Source organism: Lonchura striata, chromosome 4, assembly GCF_046129695.1.
Source record: "Lonchura striata isolate bLonStr1 chromosome 4, bLonStr1.mat, whole genome shotgun sequence".
NCBI lineage: Eukaryota > Metazoa > Chordata > Aves > Passeriformes > Estrildidae > Lonchura > Lonchura striata.
In genome coordinates, this window is record NC_134606.1 from 65,799,243 (window position 1) to 65,817,548 (window position 18,306).

The 18,306-nt window shown below is 36.2% G+C and overlaps 1 protein-coding gene across 1 annotated transcript in view; it reads left to right on the forward strand.

Moving 5' to 3' along the window:
• Nucleotides 1–14,034, forward strand: part of MGAT4D (MGAT4 family member D) — a 32,805-nt gene extending 18,771 nt beyond the window's left edge. The window contains exons 8-16 of the mRNA XM_077782588.1: nt 755–830; nt 5,501–5,612; nt 6,181–6,323; nt 9,284–9,391; nt 10,248–10,441; nt 12,117–12,195; nt 12,303–12,381; nt 13,378–13,490; nt 14,008–14,034. Coding sequence (XP_077638714.1) covers nt 755–830; nt 5,501–5,612; nt 6,181–6,323; nt 9,284–9,391; nt 10,248–10,441; nt 12,117–12,195; nt 12,303–12,381; nt 13,378–13,490; nt 14,008–14,034 — 931 coding nt within the window. The remainder of the gene's footprint in view (nt 1–754; nt 831–5,500; nt 5,613–6,180; nt 6,324–9,283; nt 9,392–10,247; nt 10,442–12,116; nt 12,196–12,302; nt 12,382–13,377; nt 13,491–14,007) is intronic.
• Nucleotides 14,035–18,306: the final 4,272 nt, after the last annotated feature.

The window sequence follows — 18,306 nt, forward strand, 5'->3', positions numbered from 1 at the left end:
TCTTCATCAACAATAACTAATTTATCAGAAGCCATTGCAACAATACAGCAAGAGAGTTGCAGCCTAAACTAAGAGTTTAGGCTGGAGGAAATCAGCCAGTATATTTACATATATATGTGTATGTATATTGGCTTTATAAATAAACCTTACGTGTTCATACCATAGACCATAAACAAGTTTACCTACTTATAATTTAGTTTTAGATATTAGATTTGGATCAGTTATACTTTTACGTTAATGAAATACTACTAAATTACGCTGTAGTTTTACAGTGTTGATTATAAAACATCACTGTCATCCTCTGGTAAAATGAAAGACTGTACAAAATATGTGTTCATATTTAAACCTGAAAATTATGGTTATCAACTTGCTTTTGTGCTGTTCATATGTAAAACCATTTATTTTTTAATCTTTAAATAATCCATATGTATTTCTACTCTTCATAAAATAATGAGTAGAATCTTTTAAGTCATTTGACATTAATAACTTGTTAGACATTTTGTTTCAAGTTCCATTGACAGAGTTCAAATTTTTTTGTTAATTTAATGTTAACTTTTATAGGAAAATGAAATTATTTAAAAATGTTTGCATTGACTGTAGATGAATGCTTTTGCACTTAACAATGGGTCAGAATGTACAACCTTAAAATTTTATTGTAAGGACAAAAAATACAGAGCATTAGAAGTTCTCTTGCTATAGAAATAAATCTTGCAACCCCCTCAAAATCTTATCAGAATTTGCTGCTTATATTTAGGTGGAGAACTAAACAGAATTTGGATTATAGCTTTTTAATGCTATATGCTCAACCTAAGGGAACATTTTATTTACAGGTATGTCCATATTATCATTAAGTAGCAGCAATACCTCTGTACTGATGATTAGTTTTGGCAATTTTAGTTTCAAAGGCCTCAATAAAACCAGCAGTCTATTGTCATTTTCTGTGTATTTTGCCTATGCTCCTTACATATTTCTGTATTTATATACATCTTGCAGACAGGTACTATTTGATTAAAATCATCTCTACTTTCCTGTCATTTGTGAGGTTGAAGAGCAAGGTAACTGAAGCATGAAACCCTTATTTGATTAGGTTAAGAAAGTCAGAGTTTAGTATATTCTTACTTACTACAGCCAAGAAAATCAGTAGTGGTAGGTCCAGGTTATAGCCCAGATGACAATGAAGTGAAATATTTCAGACAGGAAATACCAGCAGAGTGATATTTGAGATAAGGTCAACTACAAGTTGGCACAGATCCTTAATTCTCCAGAAAATTTTGTGTTAGCCTTTAAGAAGATCCCCATGCATTTAAGCTTAGCTTTAACCATCATTCTAGATTTTTGCTTATTTGCATTCCATAAAGATCTTAATCACCACCAGAGATTCCAAAATTTATAAAAGCTGTTCAATCATGGAACAGATCTATAAAATTTCATGTAGCTCAAAAATGTCAACAGTTTTTTTAAAAATCTCAGAAGAGAATTTTGCCTCAGAGTTGGTATTCCATAAGGACATGACAGGATTCCTGAAAGCAGAAAACTGCAGGACCTGGCATCTCCTACAGTTTTTCTCAGGATTCAGCAAAAACTCATTTGAGCTGGGCTACCTAAGAGTCTCCATGCTCTGTTCTCAAATGTGGCATAGGTGCTCAGGATGCAGGGGGAGAAACAAAAATGCTGTGATTTGAACAATTATGGTTTAATGGAAAATGAAGTATTTTCCTGTGGCTTTTGTATATTTTAAGAACATTATCCAAGTTTCCTGAGCGCACTAGAGCATCAAGGTGTAGGAAATGTGGTGAAGTGAAATGTTAAGATGCTGCTGGACACTTGATGTCCCTTCCTGTTACCAAGTTTTCCAAGCATTCATATTTGTGCCACAAGGAATTACTTATGTATTTGTATTTCTAAAGGAATTTGACAACATGTGTTTTCTTATCTGAGACACTATATAACTACTGAACTGTGCTATTAAGAACAAAGCCTGGATGGTGGTGGTCTGGTGGGAGTTGTCTTCTTTTGGGATTTTCTCAAAAAGAAACTACACTTTCCTCATACTGTTCCTCATACTGTTCCTACTGTATCCCATTCTTTGTTTCCATGTCCAGCCTGCAGCTGCTCCTGTAGCACAGATGTTGGTCTGCCCAAAAGCTGTTCTGGAGAGTGGAGGTGAAAAGAATGAACACTTGCTGTCATAAACCTAGTTATGTCCTCCCTCTGTTTAGAAGTCTTGTATTAAAGGAAAACAAACAACTTAAAACTAATTTTCCTTAGCCTGGTACAATATTTACTTCAGTAATCTTAAAAGTTGAGCTAGGTTAGATTTTTTATTTAGTTTAGTCAGGAATAGTATTGATTGAGTGACTGATACTAACTCCCAAACCTTGAAAGAAGATAAGTACACATAATTAGTCTTGACATCTACAGAACAGTTGATATCATGAGTCAGACAAGATCTTTGCTGAATAAACACTTGTTTTAGGATACTGCTGAACCAGGATTTAAGTAAGTAGTTTTGTGAAGTCCATTGAAGCTCACAGGCTTACACTGGGGATGAATCTTACCCACTGATCAACTTTTTTACTTAAAGCATTTTTTTCCCACTCCTCACCTTGAGAGAACTTTGAGGTCCTTGTTTCCACTTTCACTAAACCTCCTGGCGTTCACCAGAGATCCTTGAAGCACTTAGAATAATGGGATCATAACATAGCCATAAAAGCAGGCAATCAAATAGTATTAGCAGCCTAATAGTGAGGACATGCATTTATTATTTCTGTCTATGTAGACTTAGTTCACTGAAGGAACCACATATTTCAAATCTGAAGTAAACACAGATACAGCAGTTTTAAAGTGTTTACTATTAGCACTGAGATGAAACAGAAGTAAACCATTAAATAAATCTTATCTTCTTCAGATAAAATCTTTCGTCAAGTTCTAACTTGTGACAGTTTCCTGAACTACTGCTATGATTTTTTTTATTACCTCATATGGAGGCTGGGAAAGCTTTGTGTATTTATATATTTTATATATATATACACTAGTAATATACATTGCCAGCAGCACTTTTTAAATGGATTTAAAGCCTGAGCAATATCTCAGTGAGTTCATTAGGACTCTTTATATGGACTTATTTTTTCTTCCCCTCACTAGACTCTAGGTTAGACCTGCTATTTGTTAGAGCTCCTAGAAGGAGCTCCACAGTTTTCACAATTCATTGTCAGTGAGACAAAATGTAAATGTACTCTAATAAAATTCAGAAAGGAAGAACCTTCCTGTCTGATACCTTAACTTTCATTGTATACTTCCACCTTTTTTTTACTACTCCATTTTTACTTCTCTTAGATAGACAGCTTGCATAAAAAAAGTGAATGGATACCCATGTAGGACATTTTCATAGTCTTGCTCTAGTGGATTAATGTTTTTTCATTCAAAAGCACTGATGAGTGAAGGGAAGTTAGCTGTGATTATGTGTTTTGCTGGCCTTCCCATGGCAATGGGGCAAGTGGACTAGGCAGTTAATATCTTAAATTTCCTGATCCAGCTGTGTGCACAGTTGCACACACCTCCTTTGGTAGATGAAAACATATGAGAAAACAAGTGGCTGTAAGCTACAGGCAGAAAAAAAAATCAAATTAGAATTTGGGTACAAAGTAATAAATATTCAGGATCATAAAATGTTGTATAACATACTGAAAAAAACCTGATACTGGAATCTCTAAGCACTGAGGGAGGTTGTCCAAGAGGTGCTTTAGTTGAACACAAATTAGAGGGTTAGATAAATAACTTTAATGGCTTGTTCTACATAGGATATCAAACTACATCTTCTAATAATCACTGTCAGCTTCAGGAAAGACCTCTCAGACTTCAAAATTACTTTCTGTTCATAACCACATTCACAGTCAACTTTGCATCACAGCCTCTGTGCTTTTAATCTTCACTGTTTTTGCATACTTTTCTATGGTGTTTCTCAATATAGTGTCCTCCATAGGTTTTTAAGATACTCCAGTCTGCTTTTCATCCATTTTTGGTCCCACTCAGTTTCTCTTTAAGGATTCACTAAAATGTTCTTTGATTCTTTGCTCTTCTCCTTTTACAGCTTGCTCCTGGCTAAGGCTTTAAGCTCATTTAATTTTATGCCAGATTTCTTGTAAATTAATGTTTGGGAGGTTTTTTTTCCTTGTTCTCTTCTGTCTAACTGCCAACTCAACTCAATACCCAGATCTCAGAATCTGTTAAGCGGCATTCATCTTGATCAGTTTGCCTCTATTTTTTATCTTTTCATCAGCAAAAGCTGACAGGGTTGAAAACAAATTTCTAAATCTAATTGTTCTAACTTCATTCTACTTATTCCTGGGTTCCCTGTTGCCAACACATTTCTTGTCAGCCAGCCCTACACTTGTAGTGATGGAGAAATTCAGCTAAGATGATAACTCTGCTGCATCAGGTGAAGACACAAAACCAGCAGGAAATCATGTTTTGTTTATTTGTTTGTTTTCCTCAAAGGATTGATTTTCTAGCTGTTTAGCTTTCTGAAGCCAGTTTCAGCACAATCAGACGTGCAGCAGGGCCAGTGAAGTGGAGCAGTTAGAATAAATTACTGTATGATTACACTACACCCCAGCAATATTTTCCTGAAGACTTAGCCTCCTCTTCTGGTGTTTTTACACACATATTAAATTCAAACAGTGAATTACTCACTCCTTAATTATTTCTGGAATACATTTTTTCCCCTTTGTGTCATTACCTCCAACCTCCTTGCCTGGATTCAGCTTTAGTAGCAGGAATAGCTTCTGGCTTTTCAGATGCCCAGTTCTTGTCTTAAAGCCAGGCAAAAATGAAGCCAATGCCTTTCCCATTTCCTTGATCGATGTCTGTCTCCTCTTCCAAGCACCCTTTAGCTGGCTTTACTGCTGTGCTCTGTGCTGGCCTTTGCAACATCTTGAGAGCTCTGTGTATCCCTGTCCTTCAGTGTGATTGACAGAGCACACCCTTTCCTTTCCAGTATCCCCTGGGACAACTTGGCTTCTACAGGCATCTCAGGAATCATCCACAGTCCTTCTCAGTCACCTTGTTTGAATGACAAAGTCTGCCCAGGCTGCTGGAATTTTTAGACACATTTCCTCTTAGACAGTTTGCTCCTCTCGCTTATCAATGCTTATACAATCTAAGAACAAGCTTCTTATTGTTGTCTTCTGAAACCTCTTATCTTTTTGCTTAATGTTTTCCTCTAAGTGAGAACACCTCAAGGCAGGGAGTTCTCCATCAAAAAAGGGAGAAGCACCCATGTGTTATGGTCACTTCTGTAGATAATTACTTAATGAGTGATACTAAACCAGAGATATATGTAGAAACTAAATACCAATCCACTGTACTTTGGCACAGCTTCAGTGCATGTGGCACAGCAGTTAACACAGTTTTCACTTACTTGTGGCAATGTCACCACCCCCTATGCAAACAATAAAATCACTGCTTGCCTTCTGTTTTTCTGTTGCATTTTCTCCCCAAGCTGGAAGATGATATTATAGCCAAACCTGATTTTATTGAAAGTATAAAAAGCTTTGTTGCTCAACAGTCCCAAGATTGGATGGTTCTTGAGTTTTCACAACTTGGATTTATTGGTAAGTATTAAGACCTCAGCAGAATCAACTGGATTTGGAGCTGTGTAGATCAAAAAGGTCTCAGTCAGAATCATATCTCAAAGCATGGAAGGACTTGCATATCACAACTTCTTTGGTTCTTCAGGAAACATCCCACTGAAAGCAGTTTACTTTTTGTTTTCTTTAAAGCTGTCTTTTTAATACAGTCTCTTCAATATAGAATCTATAATTGAGTTCCCATAAGGAGGAAATTATTCCACCTCAGGGTACTATGTGCCCCTGTAATGTGTAGTTCTCCTTTCAAGAACAGAATTTGAACAATTTATTAAAAAAAAGTAAAAAACATCTTTTTTTTTTTTTTTTTTTTTTTTTTGTGGAGGAGAATATGCATCCCGTATCATAGGGCTGGATGATCAGCATCTCTTCAAAGCCAAATTCTTTGTGAAATTTTTCATTAAATTTCATAATTACATTCATGTGTGCAAGGCTGGTGTGATACTTAAACATTTATTTAAATAAATTGCATTTAAACATAAAGTTGGTGATTCTTACATAGCAATAAAAATGTAACTTCTTGTCTTGCTTTCAGGAAAATTGTTTAAATCAGAAGACTTACCACTCATAGTGGAATTTTTTCTCATGTTCTGTAAGGATAAGCCTATAGATTGGCTTATAGACCACCTGCTCTGGGTTAAAGTGTGCAATCCAGAAAAGGATGCAGTAAGTATAACTGTGAATTTATGAAGATAAATAATATTCCAACACTCTCAGTGACAAAATTCATTTTCAGAAAGAGGAATAATAAATCTCTCAAACTGGACTTACTTTGGACTGACCAGAGTTTCTGCTCCTTGGGTTTTAGGGTTCAGGAGTTTTAACTGGTGCAGCCAGTTCCTGCTCCAGGATTTGCACGAGTTACTTAGGTGTTGATAAGGGAACAAGAAGAAACAAATAGGAGTTGTGCAGAGCAGGAGATTAAGGGGAACAGAACAAGCAAACTCCAAGTTTTACCCTGTAGCACAAGTGACACCTGGGGATAGCAGAAGGTCCCTGGTTAGACTTAGTAATGCACTGCAGAGTCTCCAGACCCACTTCCTTTAGATAGGAGCACGCTTTTAAATCCTGCTCTGTGGGTTAGGCCAGCTCATATGAGTTAAGAGTGAGCCTCAAGAAACTAATTTCAGTTCTTGCCTGCCTGTGAAAACAGATTAAAAACCAGATGCTATTATGTTGACATCACCTATTCCAGATCTAACGTGTGCCAACTTCCATCTAGTAAATGAAATATTTTATTTAAGGCTTATCCAGCTTCTGAGACCAGGACTATTCATAAGAATGCAGAAGAAGGAGACTGGGAGAAGGCTAGGGATCCCAACTGTGATACCCTCTCTGTTTGACAGGTTAAAGCAGTGAACTTTCTAGTAGGCATCAGAGAAGGCAAGCTGACAGCTCCTTGCACTTTCTCCTTTCCAACCAAGAGTGTCACAAAGTGATCACACACTGTTACACAGGAGGGTCAGCAGACTCTTGTTTGTGGTTTCTATGTGCCATCCTCTGGTGATGGATGTTTGGCACGTGTTTATGACGAATCATAGAATTGTTTGGGTTGGAAAATACCTTAAAGATCATTTTGTTCCAACCCCCTGCTCACCAAGAAAAGACAGTTTCTGATGATCAGAGCTAGCAGATCTCTGCGTGGTTCAGAAACTTTGTCATGCTTACTTCCTGTGAACCATCATTCCCTGCTGGGGTCCCCAGTACAAAAAAAACCCATGGACCTGTTAGAGCAGGTAGAGAGGCCACAGAAATGGTCAGAGGGCTGGAGACAGGCTGAAAGAGTCAGAGCTCTTCAGCTTGAAAAAGGCTTCAGAGGAGACCATGTAACACCATCCAGTATCTGAAGGGAGCTTGTAGGAAAGAGGGGGAAGTCTTTTTATGATAAGGAAGAAAGTCATGTTATGATATGACAAGGGACAACGGTCCTAAACTGAAAAGAGGGTATGTTTATATTGGATTTAAGGAAAACATTTTTTATGGTTAGGGTGGTGAGTCACTGGTGCAGGTTGCCCAGGAAAGGTGTAGATGCCACATCCGTGTTTCTGACCAGGCTGGATGAGGCTCTGAGCCATCTAGTTTAGTGGAAGCCTGTCCATGGCAGGGGAATCAGAGCAAGATGATCTTTACAGGTCACTTTGAACCCAGCCATTCTGTGTTTTTGTGCAATGGCCTGTGCCTGTCAGGTGCAGTGGGAGCTACAGGATGCAAGGCTGGAAGCCCTGACTCAACAAGCAGCTTTATGTCAGCTTCTGCAGAAATGATCACACCAGCCTCATGGCAGCAATTACTCTCAGCTGCTGCCAGAAGCAGGTCTTTTGATAATGCTGCCATAGCATAAAACAAGACATTCTAGAGCCTGCATTATTGCAGGGGAAGGATTGCAAACCCTGTCAGTAGAAAGATCACAAATTTATTTTCTTAATTTTTTTTTTTTCTTAGTGAAGTCTAGTGTGCCTGTAAATCAATTTGCACAAAATGTATTGTGGTTTTACATTGTTTTGCTGAATATCTGCTGTGGACAATAACAAAAACAAAAATCAGAAATAAACAACCCCCCCGCCCAAACAAACAAAAAAAAACCCAAAAAAACACCCTTAGCTTTTTTAACAGCTTTCCAGGGCATTTTGAACTTTTAATTAGCACTCCTGTGGAAACCATAAATGCCTCATGAGTTTCGATGGTTTTAAGCCAGCTGAGTGAAGATTTAATCACTTCTGGCTTTAGAAGGCATTGATATAGTTAATATGACATGTTTCTTTTATAGAACTGAAAGCACTTGATGGAAAAGATGAGCACATTATCCTCTCAAATGTTAAGGTGTGAGACCTGGAATACAGAAAAGTTAAATTATCTTCAAAATGCTCATAATAATTCTATGGCAGCAGAGAGTCTCATTTTAGCTCTTTGCTTTGTTCCTTGCCTCATGCTTCATTGTCATATTAATTACTGTAGCATGTTTTTGTAATTGTATCAAACTACAATGCTCTATATATACAAAGAAAAAACTACATTTAAAGAAATAGCTTGCTATCATTCAAAGTTGAAGAAACTCCAATTACAGTTATTTAATTCCTTGATATATGTCGTGTCCCAGGTGTAATAAACCACAAAATTGTGGTTGAAACAGTATTTAAGGGCTTTATATAATTATGTGATAAAAGATCCATAACTTATGTAAAGCCTCCCAAACACAACAGAAAGAGGCAAAATTATGAACACTGAAATGTAACCAGAATCCATCTTAAGAAGGTCAGTTTTGGTCAAAATAGTTTAATCAGAATGATACAGCAAGGCTAAGAGTTGAAATAAAGTTTGCCAGAAACAGCTACGAAATCAATCAATTTCAGATTTGAGTCTGTTTTGTTGTCCTGAGAGTAATTCATCACATAGAGTGCAGAAATCCCTGAATTACTGGTGGTTGAGCCTTCAAATCTAAATAATAGCATGATTTTATGAGTTTTGGTCTAGAAACAGTGTATGTGACAGAAGGTGACTTAATTTAGGAATTATTCATTTAAATACGGATAAAAAAATCTGGACCCATACCTTTAACTACATAATGAAATTGCCTTATGGAACATAGTTTGTCTCTCCTTGGTTAAATAATCCTTCACTCCCTTTTGCTTTCTTTCCAGACACACTGTGAAAAGGAAAAGTCAAAGTTACGTATCCGTGCTAAACCATCTCTCTTTCAGCATATGGGAATTTATTCATCATTGGCTGGGAAGATACAGAATTTGAAAGTAAGAATAAGACATTAATGCCATATTTTTACGTTATATGCTTGTGCTCTGACTTATTTTTCAAATTAATTTCAAGGACCACATCTTTGGCGTTATATGGCATTTCCACATCTGATTATGTTGTTCTACAGATGTGGTAGAGAATTTTGTCTGGCATCTAAGCTGCATGTGGAGTACTGCTCCTGCCCAAACACCTTTGAATCTCTCATCTGAATAGCATTTCATGGCATGTAGGAGCCCTCTTCACAACACAAGCTTTCAGATTCTTTGCTCCATGCTAACAAAACCATGATGATTTGTTTTGGCTGAGCAGTTCACATTCCCAATATAAGGGACAATTAAGAAGGTGTATTGCTAGGACAATTGGTAGGACAAAGGTGCCTAATTTGATGGCCAGAGATTTTTAGGGAGCGTTTGGAGGGTAAACCACACATCCGATAAGAACATGAGCAATAATGAACCAGACTTCAGGAATCTCCTGATGGTGCCATCTAGACTAGTGACAAGATTTCTCAATTGGATCAGACTAGAGATTCACACAGCCTTTAGCAGAGCCCAGCAATCACATATTCTGAGAGAAGGCATCCTAGACAACTATGAAATAGCCTCCTGTGAAGATTTTTGTTTTCAAATATTGGCAGCTAAGAAACAATCAGTACAGTTCTGTCTACAAATTGTAATGTTGAGTCCCAGTGATTACACTGAAATTAATATTCTGTATCTATTAAAATTAGATTGCATATTTTTTGACACTGAGGTGATTATTTTCTGGAACAGTTTCCTGTAGTAATTACAGATATCAATGCACTTTTTTTTCCCATTGTATGGGTGAAATTACATTTCTTTGTATCAACAGGATAAAGATTTTGGAAAAAAACTGCTACATAAAGCACATAATAATCCACCTGCAAAAGTGGACACAAGCCTAAGAATATACCAGCAATATACCTTGGAAAAAGTTTATAAAGGACAAGATTGTTTTTGGGCTTTAGCTCCAGTGGCAGGTGACTACATCAGGTTCACATTTTTAAATCCACTAAAAGTTGAAAAGTAAGTATTACATGATATGGAACAGGGAAAACCTACATGTATCCAGTTTGGAAATGCTTGAGTCTGTTTGAACTTACTGGTGCTCAATAGCTTGCATAAACTTTGTTACTGACAAAAAATCCATAATTTGCTATTTATCTGCTCTCCTTGAACTCCCTTTGCGAATTAAATGTCTTCATTGTAGTTAAAGAGCTTCTTAATTTTTTTCCTTTTATTTCTTCAGGTAAATAGTTTACGTGATAATTCTCAAAGGAATTTGTTTTTAACTGATGAATTTCATCAGCGGTGTCAGTGAAAGCTTTATTTGCGTAGTTGCCAACAGTCTGTTTGCACAATGTCAAGTCTGTATCTCCACCTAGTGAGCTGCAGTGAATGCCAGTTGTTACAATAAACACCAGTGTTGTATATTCGTTAACTGGTTCATGCTTTATGAAACTTGGGTAGGCTGTAGGTTTGCATTTTCCTGTTATTGCAAAGCTGCATTGGATGAAGCTAACTTACATATGGTATTGCCTAATGGCTGGTCCTGATGCCTTGAGAGGCTGCCTGGAACAGATACTAGACCGTGTTGAATGAATAAAGTAGGCATTTATTAAAAGGCCTTCAAAGGATACACTTTGGGCAGCACAAGAGACTGGCCGAGGCTACACCCAAGACGGACGATGGGTCACGAGTTTTGACACTTCTATAAGTTTTAGTCCATTTACACAGTGGGGTTAATTGTCCAATTACAGCTTCAGGTTTTGAAGTCCCATTGTCCCAGATTGCTCTCCTCAATTCACTGTTGTTTATACTGTTTTTTGGGCCCTTGGTTTTCAGGCTGGAAAAGGATTGTTTTGTCTAACTAAACTGTTTGGAGAACACTTTATATGCAATTCAGTTATATACTAATGCAGTACAGAATCTGGAAAATAGGAAAGCTACAACTTAAGGCAAAAACCTAAAACTTAAAGCTAAGACTTAAGGTCCCGGCCCCTTTACATTGCTAGCCTGTGAAAATGTATGGTAAATCCTATAATATTTGGTGGGTTTAAGCCTTGAATATTTGATATCAGAGGAGAGAGTTTGATAATTTAAATTATCTTCATTCTTTTTGGATCTAAAACCCTAAGAACTCTTAATGCCAGAAATTAAAAACCAAATAGGGATTTTTATTCTTAGATGTTTTTGCTTGGATTGTTGTTTGGTCAATGCTCTTGCTTAATGGCTAGAAAGGAAATAGTTTAGAAGCACCTGACTTGACCAGTATTGATAAAAAAGGGGAATTCTTTTGGCATGTAGTATATAGCCTAGTAGAAACAGAAATTTTTGCTGCCACTCACCTTCCAGAAGCACATTCCACTCAGCCTTAACAAGTATAGGACAGATCAGAGAGCAGATCTTCCTTAGCTGTTTAAACATGGGAAGTTAATTTATTTGGAACAGGAGCACTGAAAAGGGGGAACACTTGCCATTGTGGTCCCAGAGAAATATGGTTTAAATATTTGTTCTGTTTAAAATAAAAATACTGTATTATGGTTTGTTTAATAGTTTCAAGGCCTATTTCTGTTCTCCTTAGCCCAAAATATATAAAGAAAAGGTATCTGAAATTTTGCTTCAAAACTGGAAAGAATTACTTCCTTAGAACTCTCCTAAAGTATAAAATATGTGGAAAAAAATATACCTTTATCATCAGGTACTTATTCAGAAGTGGAAACATGGAGCACCCTGGTGATCAACTGTTTAACACTACTGTGGAAGTGTTGCCAGCTGACGTAAGTCTCTCATTTAGAACCATATTTCATTTTCAGAATGATATTCAGCATAAAATATCATACCCTAGAAAATACTTCTTGAAATGTTATTGTTTTATTTTTTATAGGAAACACTAAGAAAAGAATTGGTTGATAATGGAAGTAAATTTAACTACCCAGCAACCAAAGATGGATATTTAAAAATAGGTAAATTATTTATTGTCACTTCAAAAACAGAAATTTTATTCCTACATATAAAACGTTTCTGCTCTTAAGGATTTCATTAACTCTTTGATAAATTCAGCATTCCAAGGTGAGCTAGTAAAAAAAAGAAATCTTTGCATTATTGCATATTGTAGTGTATGGTGTTTGACCAATGACTCTCCTATTTTGATTTAAATATGACTAGTGGCAAAAGCCAAGACATCTAATTAGAAGGAGAACTAATTACAGTCCCTGTAAAGGGTCTGCATGGCAAGCTTTTGGTAGCTGGGCTGGAGGACTGGGGGGAAACTCTGGGGGTGGCTTCAGTGGAAAGCTGCCAGGAGCTTCCCTTTTGTCCAGTAGAACCAGTGGCAGGCAGCTCCAGGACAGACCTACAGCTGTCCAAGGCTGAATCCACCAGTGACAGGAGTTATTGTGGGATAACATACTTTAAAAAGGAGGCAGAAAAGCTCTGTGTAGCAGCAATTGCAGCTGGAGTGAGGAGGGAGAATGCATAAGAAGAAAAACTCTGCATGCACCAAGGTCAGTGAAGGAGGAGGGAGAGGATGCCATTCTGATTCCCCTGAGGAGACAGGAGCAACAGAGACAGCATGTGATGAACTGACCATGACCTTCATTCCCTGTCCCCTTGCACACCTGGGGGTAAGGAGGAAGAGAAAATCCAGAGTAAAGTTTTGCCCAAGAAGGGAGAGTTGGGGGAAGGTGTTCTTAAGATTTGGTTTTATTTCTCAATACCCTACTCTGATATGAATATTTTTTCCCCCAAGTTAAGTCTGGCTTGCCCATGACAGTAATTTGTGACTGATTGATCTCTCCTTGTCCTTATTTCAATCCACAGGTCTTTTCCAAAACATTTTTTACCCTAATGTATTCCTGTATTTAATTTATAGTTTGTAATTTAGAGCTTTTTCACAGAGTTTGCTTGGAAGTGTATTTCATTCTAATAAATGTTTTTATGGGTCTTGTGGGTTTCTTAAGGGGCTTTTGAAAATGGCAGTGCAGAAGGCAGCATCAATCAGTCAATAGGAAGAATAAAGGCTATTCGTTTATCAGTCATTTCTGATTCTCCGGTCTGGGCAATACTGAGTGAGGTAAGCATGTCAATAAAAGCATTTTTATTCTTCATTATTAAATGCATTTTGCTGCTTCCAATTATATACTATTGGTAATCATTCATCTTATTTCATTTTCAATAGAATTTTGTACGGAAAAACACAAGTGAAGAATTATGTTAATTATTTTCAGGATTGAAATTAAACGTACTTCATTGGAAGTGCTGGAAATGCTCATTTGAGATGATTCTCCAGTTTTGCAGCGCTGTAACAATAGTTGCTAGGACTTGGGTTTTGACAAACAAAGCTCTTCTTAATCACCATCTTGGATATTAGTTATATTATGTCAACATTTTCAGATGAGCCTCTGATTTTTTAATTCTTCCAAGTTTTCCCCAGTGTTTAAATGTCAGTGTCTATAAATAGAAATTCTCAGCAGAAGTCACTGAAGAGAATTACTACAGCCTTAAACCCTAGCCATAGCTGGAAGAAGGCAAAAAACTAATGTTGTAGGCAAATCTGCAGATTTTAGAAAATAATATTTTCTTTTTCCTAGGTACTTATCAAGACATCTGAAAACTGAAAAAAATACATTTTTGGTATGTCACTTGTTATGTATTTCTTGAATGCAAGGCTGACTGCAACAAAAAAACCCAAAGAAAACAAAACAACAAGCAAACAAATGAACGGGTCAAAAGATCAATTCCATATCCATTTAGTTACTAATACTCTCTATTAGGAAAGAGTTGAGTTAAATCTCAGGTCTTTATATGACAAGGTATATGAAAAGAATGCTAGTAATTTCTGTAAAATGTCCTTTAGTAATATGTCATATAAAAAAATTATCACCTTAGTTTAAGTGATTAAATAGATGTTATTATAAACAATTGATAAGGTGTTACAGCCTGCCTCAGGGACTAAAGCATAAAGGTATAAAAAGTTTCACCAGAAATAAAAATACAGACATTTTTGAAAAATATTAAAGACATGGCATTCAACTCCATTAAAAACACTAGTCAATTTTATAGGGAAATTAGAACTGAAGGAAATGTTGTCAATATTAATTGCAAGTATTTAAAGTAGTTCACAGGAACAACTTAATGTTATGAAAATTTATCTCAAACTTAATATAAATGTGTTTAAGCCTTAATGTGATATAAGTTATGTTAAATATTTTTTAAATGAAAATTGTCTACAAATTATGATTTGAATAACTTGAAACTTAAACGGGTATTTTTTGGAAAATTGTAAAACTTCTTAGTGAATTGTGCATTTAATTAATTACAGGAAATAAGGGTATTATGGTAACTATATTTTTGTAAAATAAAATCTATATTTAAATACAATTTTGGATCCTGTTATTTGATAATCTTATATTACTGATATCTGATCTACTGATATTTCAATCCTTGTCACAAGTTCAAATTCAACATAAATTTGAAAATAAAGAGTAAATAACAGTAATCTCATTTGAAAAATTTTTGGGAAATTAAAATCTACCTTTGACATCTACCTGTTAATGGTCAGAATTCTGGAATCATTTACTTAGCACATGAAGCACGACTGCACCCTCATTCCCCTGCACAGGCATTGCTTCCTGACAGCAGAAAATAAACTGCAATATTTGGATTTGTGTTGAACGGGTTACATTAATGTAGAGTTGTATTCCTAATGCCACAGTGTTTTTCATTTACAATGAGATGGGATTGATTTTTTTACATTAAAACAGTTCAGAAGAGTGCTTTCTTCAAAGACAACCTCTAGTAATATTTTGATAATATTGCTTAGAGGTTTGTTGTTTATTTTACTTTATTTTTTTAAATTTTTATGTACGGGATTGTTTATATACTGTGGTGCTATATATGTAGATATGTGTACATACATATATTGGAACAACTGTTGCAGCCTTCGTTAGGAGTTTAATGCCAGTTAAGAATTGCTGCAGTAATCCAGCATGCTTAGAGGTATACTTGGAGATACCTTTGTTCATCTGCACTTACAGTGAAAACATAAAACCTTATTTTGCCATTGCTTTCACTGCAACAGATTCGCTGTTGGGAGTAGTGTCTGCATTCAGGGTGCCTTACATTTACTTGTTACAGGGCAGTGTCACTAAGAAGGAAATTCCAGAGCAATTATTTAAATCAGTGAAAATATAGAATATGCCAAAATAATAGATTTTGCTACCAAAACATCTCATTTTCACAGCAAAATGAGATTTCTCTCTAGTTGTTGAAGTGTGCTTTCGGCAGAAGCTCATCAGAATACCTGAAATTGTATTAGGAAATTACTGGACTTAGAAAAACCTTTTAAATGAAATTTTCCATTCTGTGCTGCCAGCTTGGTGCTTCAGTGCTTGTTTTTGATACCGTTGCAATCAGAGAATACCTTTCTCATCACTCGGATGTAAATGAGGTTTTACTTGATGCTGTAAATAATTAATGCTTCACAAGAACCATTAATTCTTCCCCGTGCTTTTGCAAGAGCAGAGGTTTCTTGCACAGTCTGCAGAACCACGGCTCCACTATAAAATCAAAGGAACCTCCTAAGAGGAATTCTGGATTTTCACTGAAGAAGCAATATGAGGAAGAGCAAGTATTCCAGCCCAAGGAAGTTTACAACAAGGGAGTGCAGTGGAGGAATACTTCAGCAATAGCTGAATATGTCTGTGCATTTTTGGCAACAGCCACCACTAGCAAGGGAATGAGCTGGGTGTGTTCCCAAGGAGTGGTTACAGAACACCTGCAGCTTCCTTTCCATCCTGCAAGCAAGATCTCACCTGTGGTTTTCTGTGTAATAATCCTGGGCACTGAACCTTCACACTCAGTGGCTCTGAGGCCAGATCAAAGGCTCAATAGAAGCCTTCCCATAGGAAGGCTTCAGTTCAGGTCCCAGGAATAAGGAACTTCCTCTGACTTTACAAGTGACTCTATTGAAGTCTAGGCATTGTGATTGTAACTTAAAAACCAAAGGTGGTAAACCGTAAGTGAAAAAAACACTCCGAGAAGAGTTTCACATTACAAACCAGATCACCAGGCTCACTGAGTGGGAAATTTTACTTCAGTAATTTCATGTGGTTTAAAATATGAGTCTCAAAAATAAGGTCTACCTCAGGCTCATTGTACACATACTTAGTCATGTTAAAATGTCTGTGTGGTAAGAAACCACAATTTTCAAGCTAGTTCCGTTACTAAAGTCCTCCAGAAACACTGGGAAAAATAAGACTCCCTCAACACTCACCATTTTATTGTTAGGGAGTAAGGCATTACTTTATTCTTGGCTGAGAGGTGTGTGTGGCTGACAGAGTTCTTCGTGCTGGCAGAGATACAAAACTCCGTCACTTATTTGTACATTTTTAGCAAAGACAGGAATTAGTGCTCACTGGTTCCAAGTTACATAATTCTCTTCATTAATTAGTATTCTATCCTCTATTCATACTATGCTTTTCATGCTGATTTAGTGCACCTTTTTTTAGTCTTTTTATAATTTTTTTTCTTAGATGGGAAGTCCCCAACTTTTCAGATATTAATCCCCTCTCTATCTTCTGGTTACTTCAATATCCTTGAAGGGCCACAACCTTAAGATCCCAGTTGTCCAATCTTTAGTTCCCTTTGGCTCTGTTTATTGAAGCTTGTCAGGTTAGTTTTAGCAAACTTAAGGTTTCACTGATTTAAAGATCACAGTAACAGTAAGAGTCTGTGAAGAAAACCAGTACTGGCTAAAAGCAGGCGTTGCTTACAATTAATTAAAGAAACTAGTTAAAAATTAGTTAAGAAACATATGACTTTCAACAGCTCAGTATTAATAATGGTTTATTCAAACAATTTTGATTTTCACTAAAGCACAGTTATTCAATTCTCTGAATAATGTGTTTCCAATTCTCCTCTTAAATATTTTTGTGGATTTTTGCAAAGGCATGCCAACATTTGTCTTCAGCATAAGAGGCAGATACAAACTTGGCTTTAGTAACTGTGAAAAATGCATATTTTATGATTGGCTTTTCGCAAATGTTACAATGAATATTATATGTGTAATGTTAGAAAGTTATGCTGTATTAATTCTCTTAAGTAGTGTGCTAAGTATAGTTTTACGTTACAACATAATGTTAAAATAGAAACTCTGTGATTTAAAATATCTTTTACTAGCTCAAGAAAAGAGATAAGATAATCAAGAAATTATTCGCACAGGGATAACAGTGACAGGGCATATAATTACAGCCTCCTTATTGGAAAAGACAAACATTCTTCCACCTTCACTCCATCTTTATGGAACTACCAGGATTAAGGGGAACAAGTTGACAAAAACCAGAAAAATTCTTAATTTACAAGGAATTTATGCATCATGTATGAGATACATGAATATTCAACAGGCTATTGCTTTTAAGGGCTATTCCTTTGTTCACAAGACATGTTTTTGGCAGCGGTGAAAAACACCAGTCACTTGGTTTTTAAAATATTAAAAGTTTAATAATAATAAAATAGTTATAAAGATAGTAATACAATTAGAGTAATAAAAATGTAGTCAGGACAATTACAAGACAATAAAAAGCAAAGAATTACGGATGTCCGGATGCTCTCGGGCACTTCTGGTTTTTGTCAACTCCTTCCCCTCAATCCTGGTGGTTCCATGAAGACAGAGAGAAGGTAGAAGAATGTTTGTCTTTTCTGATAAGGGGCCTGTAACTCTTTGTCCTGTTGCTGTTATCTCTGTGCGAAGAGTTTCTTGATTATCTTATCCCTTGAGCTAGTAAAAAAATCCTACATCGCAGAGTTTCTATTTTAACATTATGTTGTAAGCTGAAAGTATATTTAACACACTACTTAAGAGAATTAATACAGCATAACTTTCTAACATT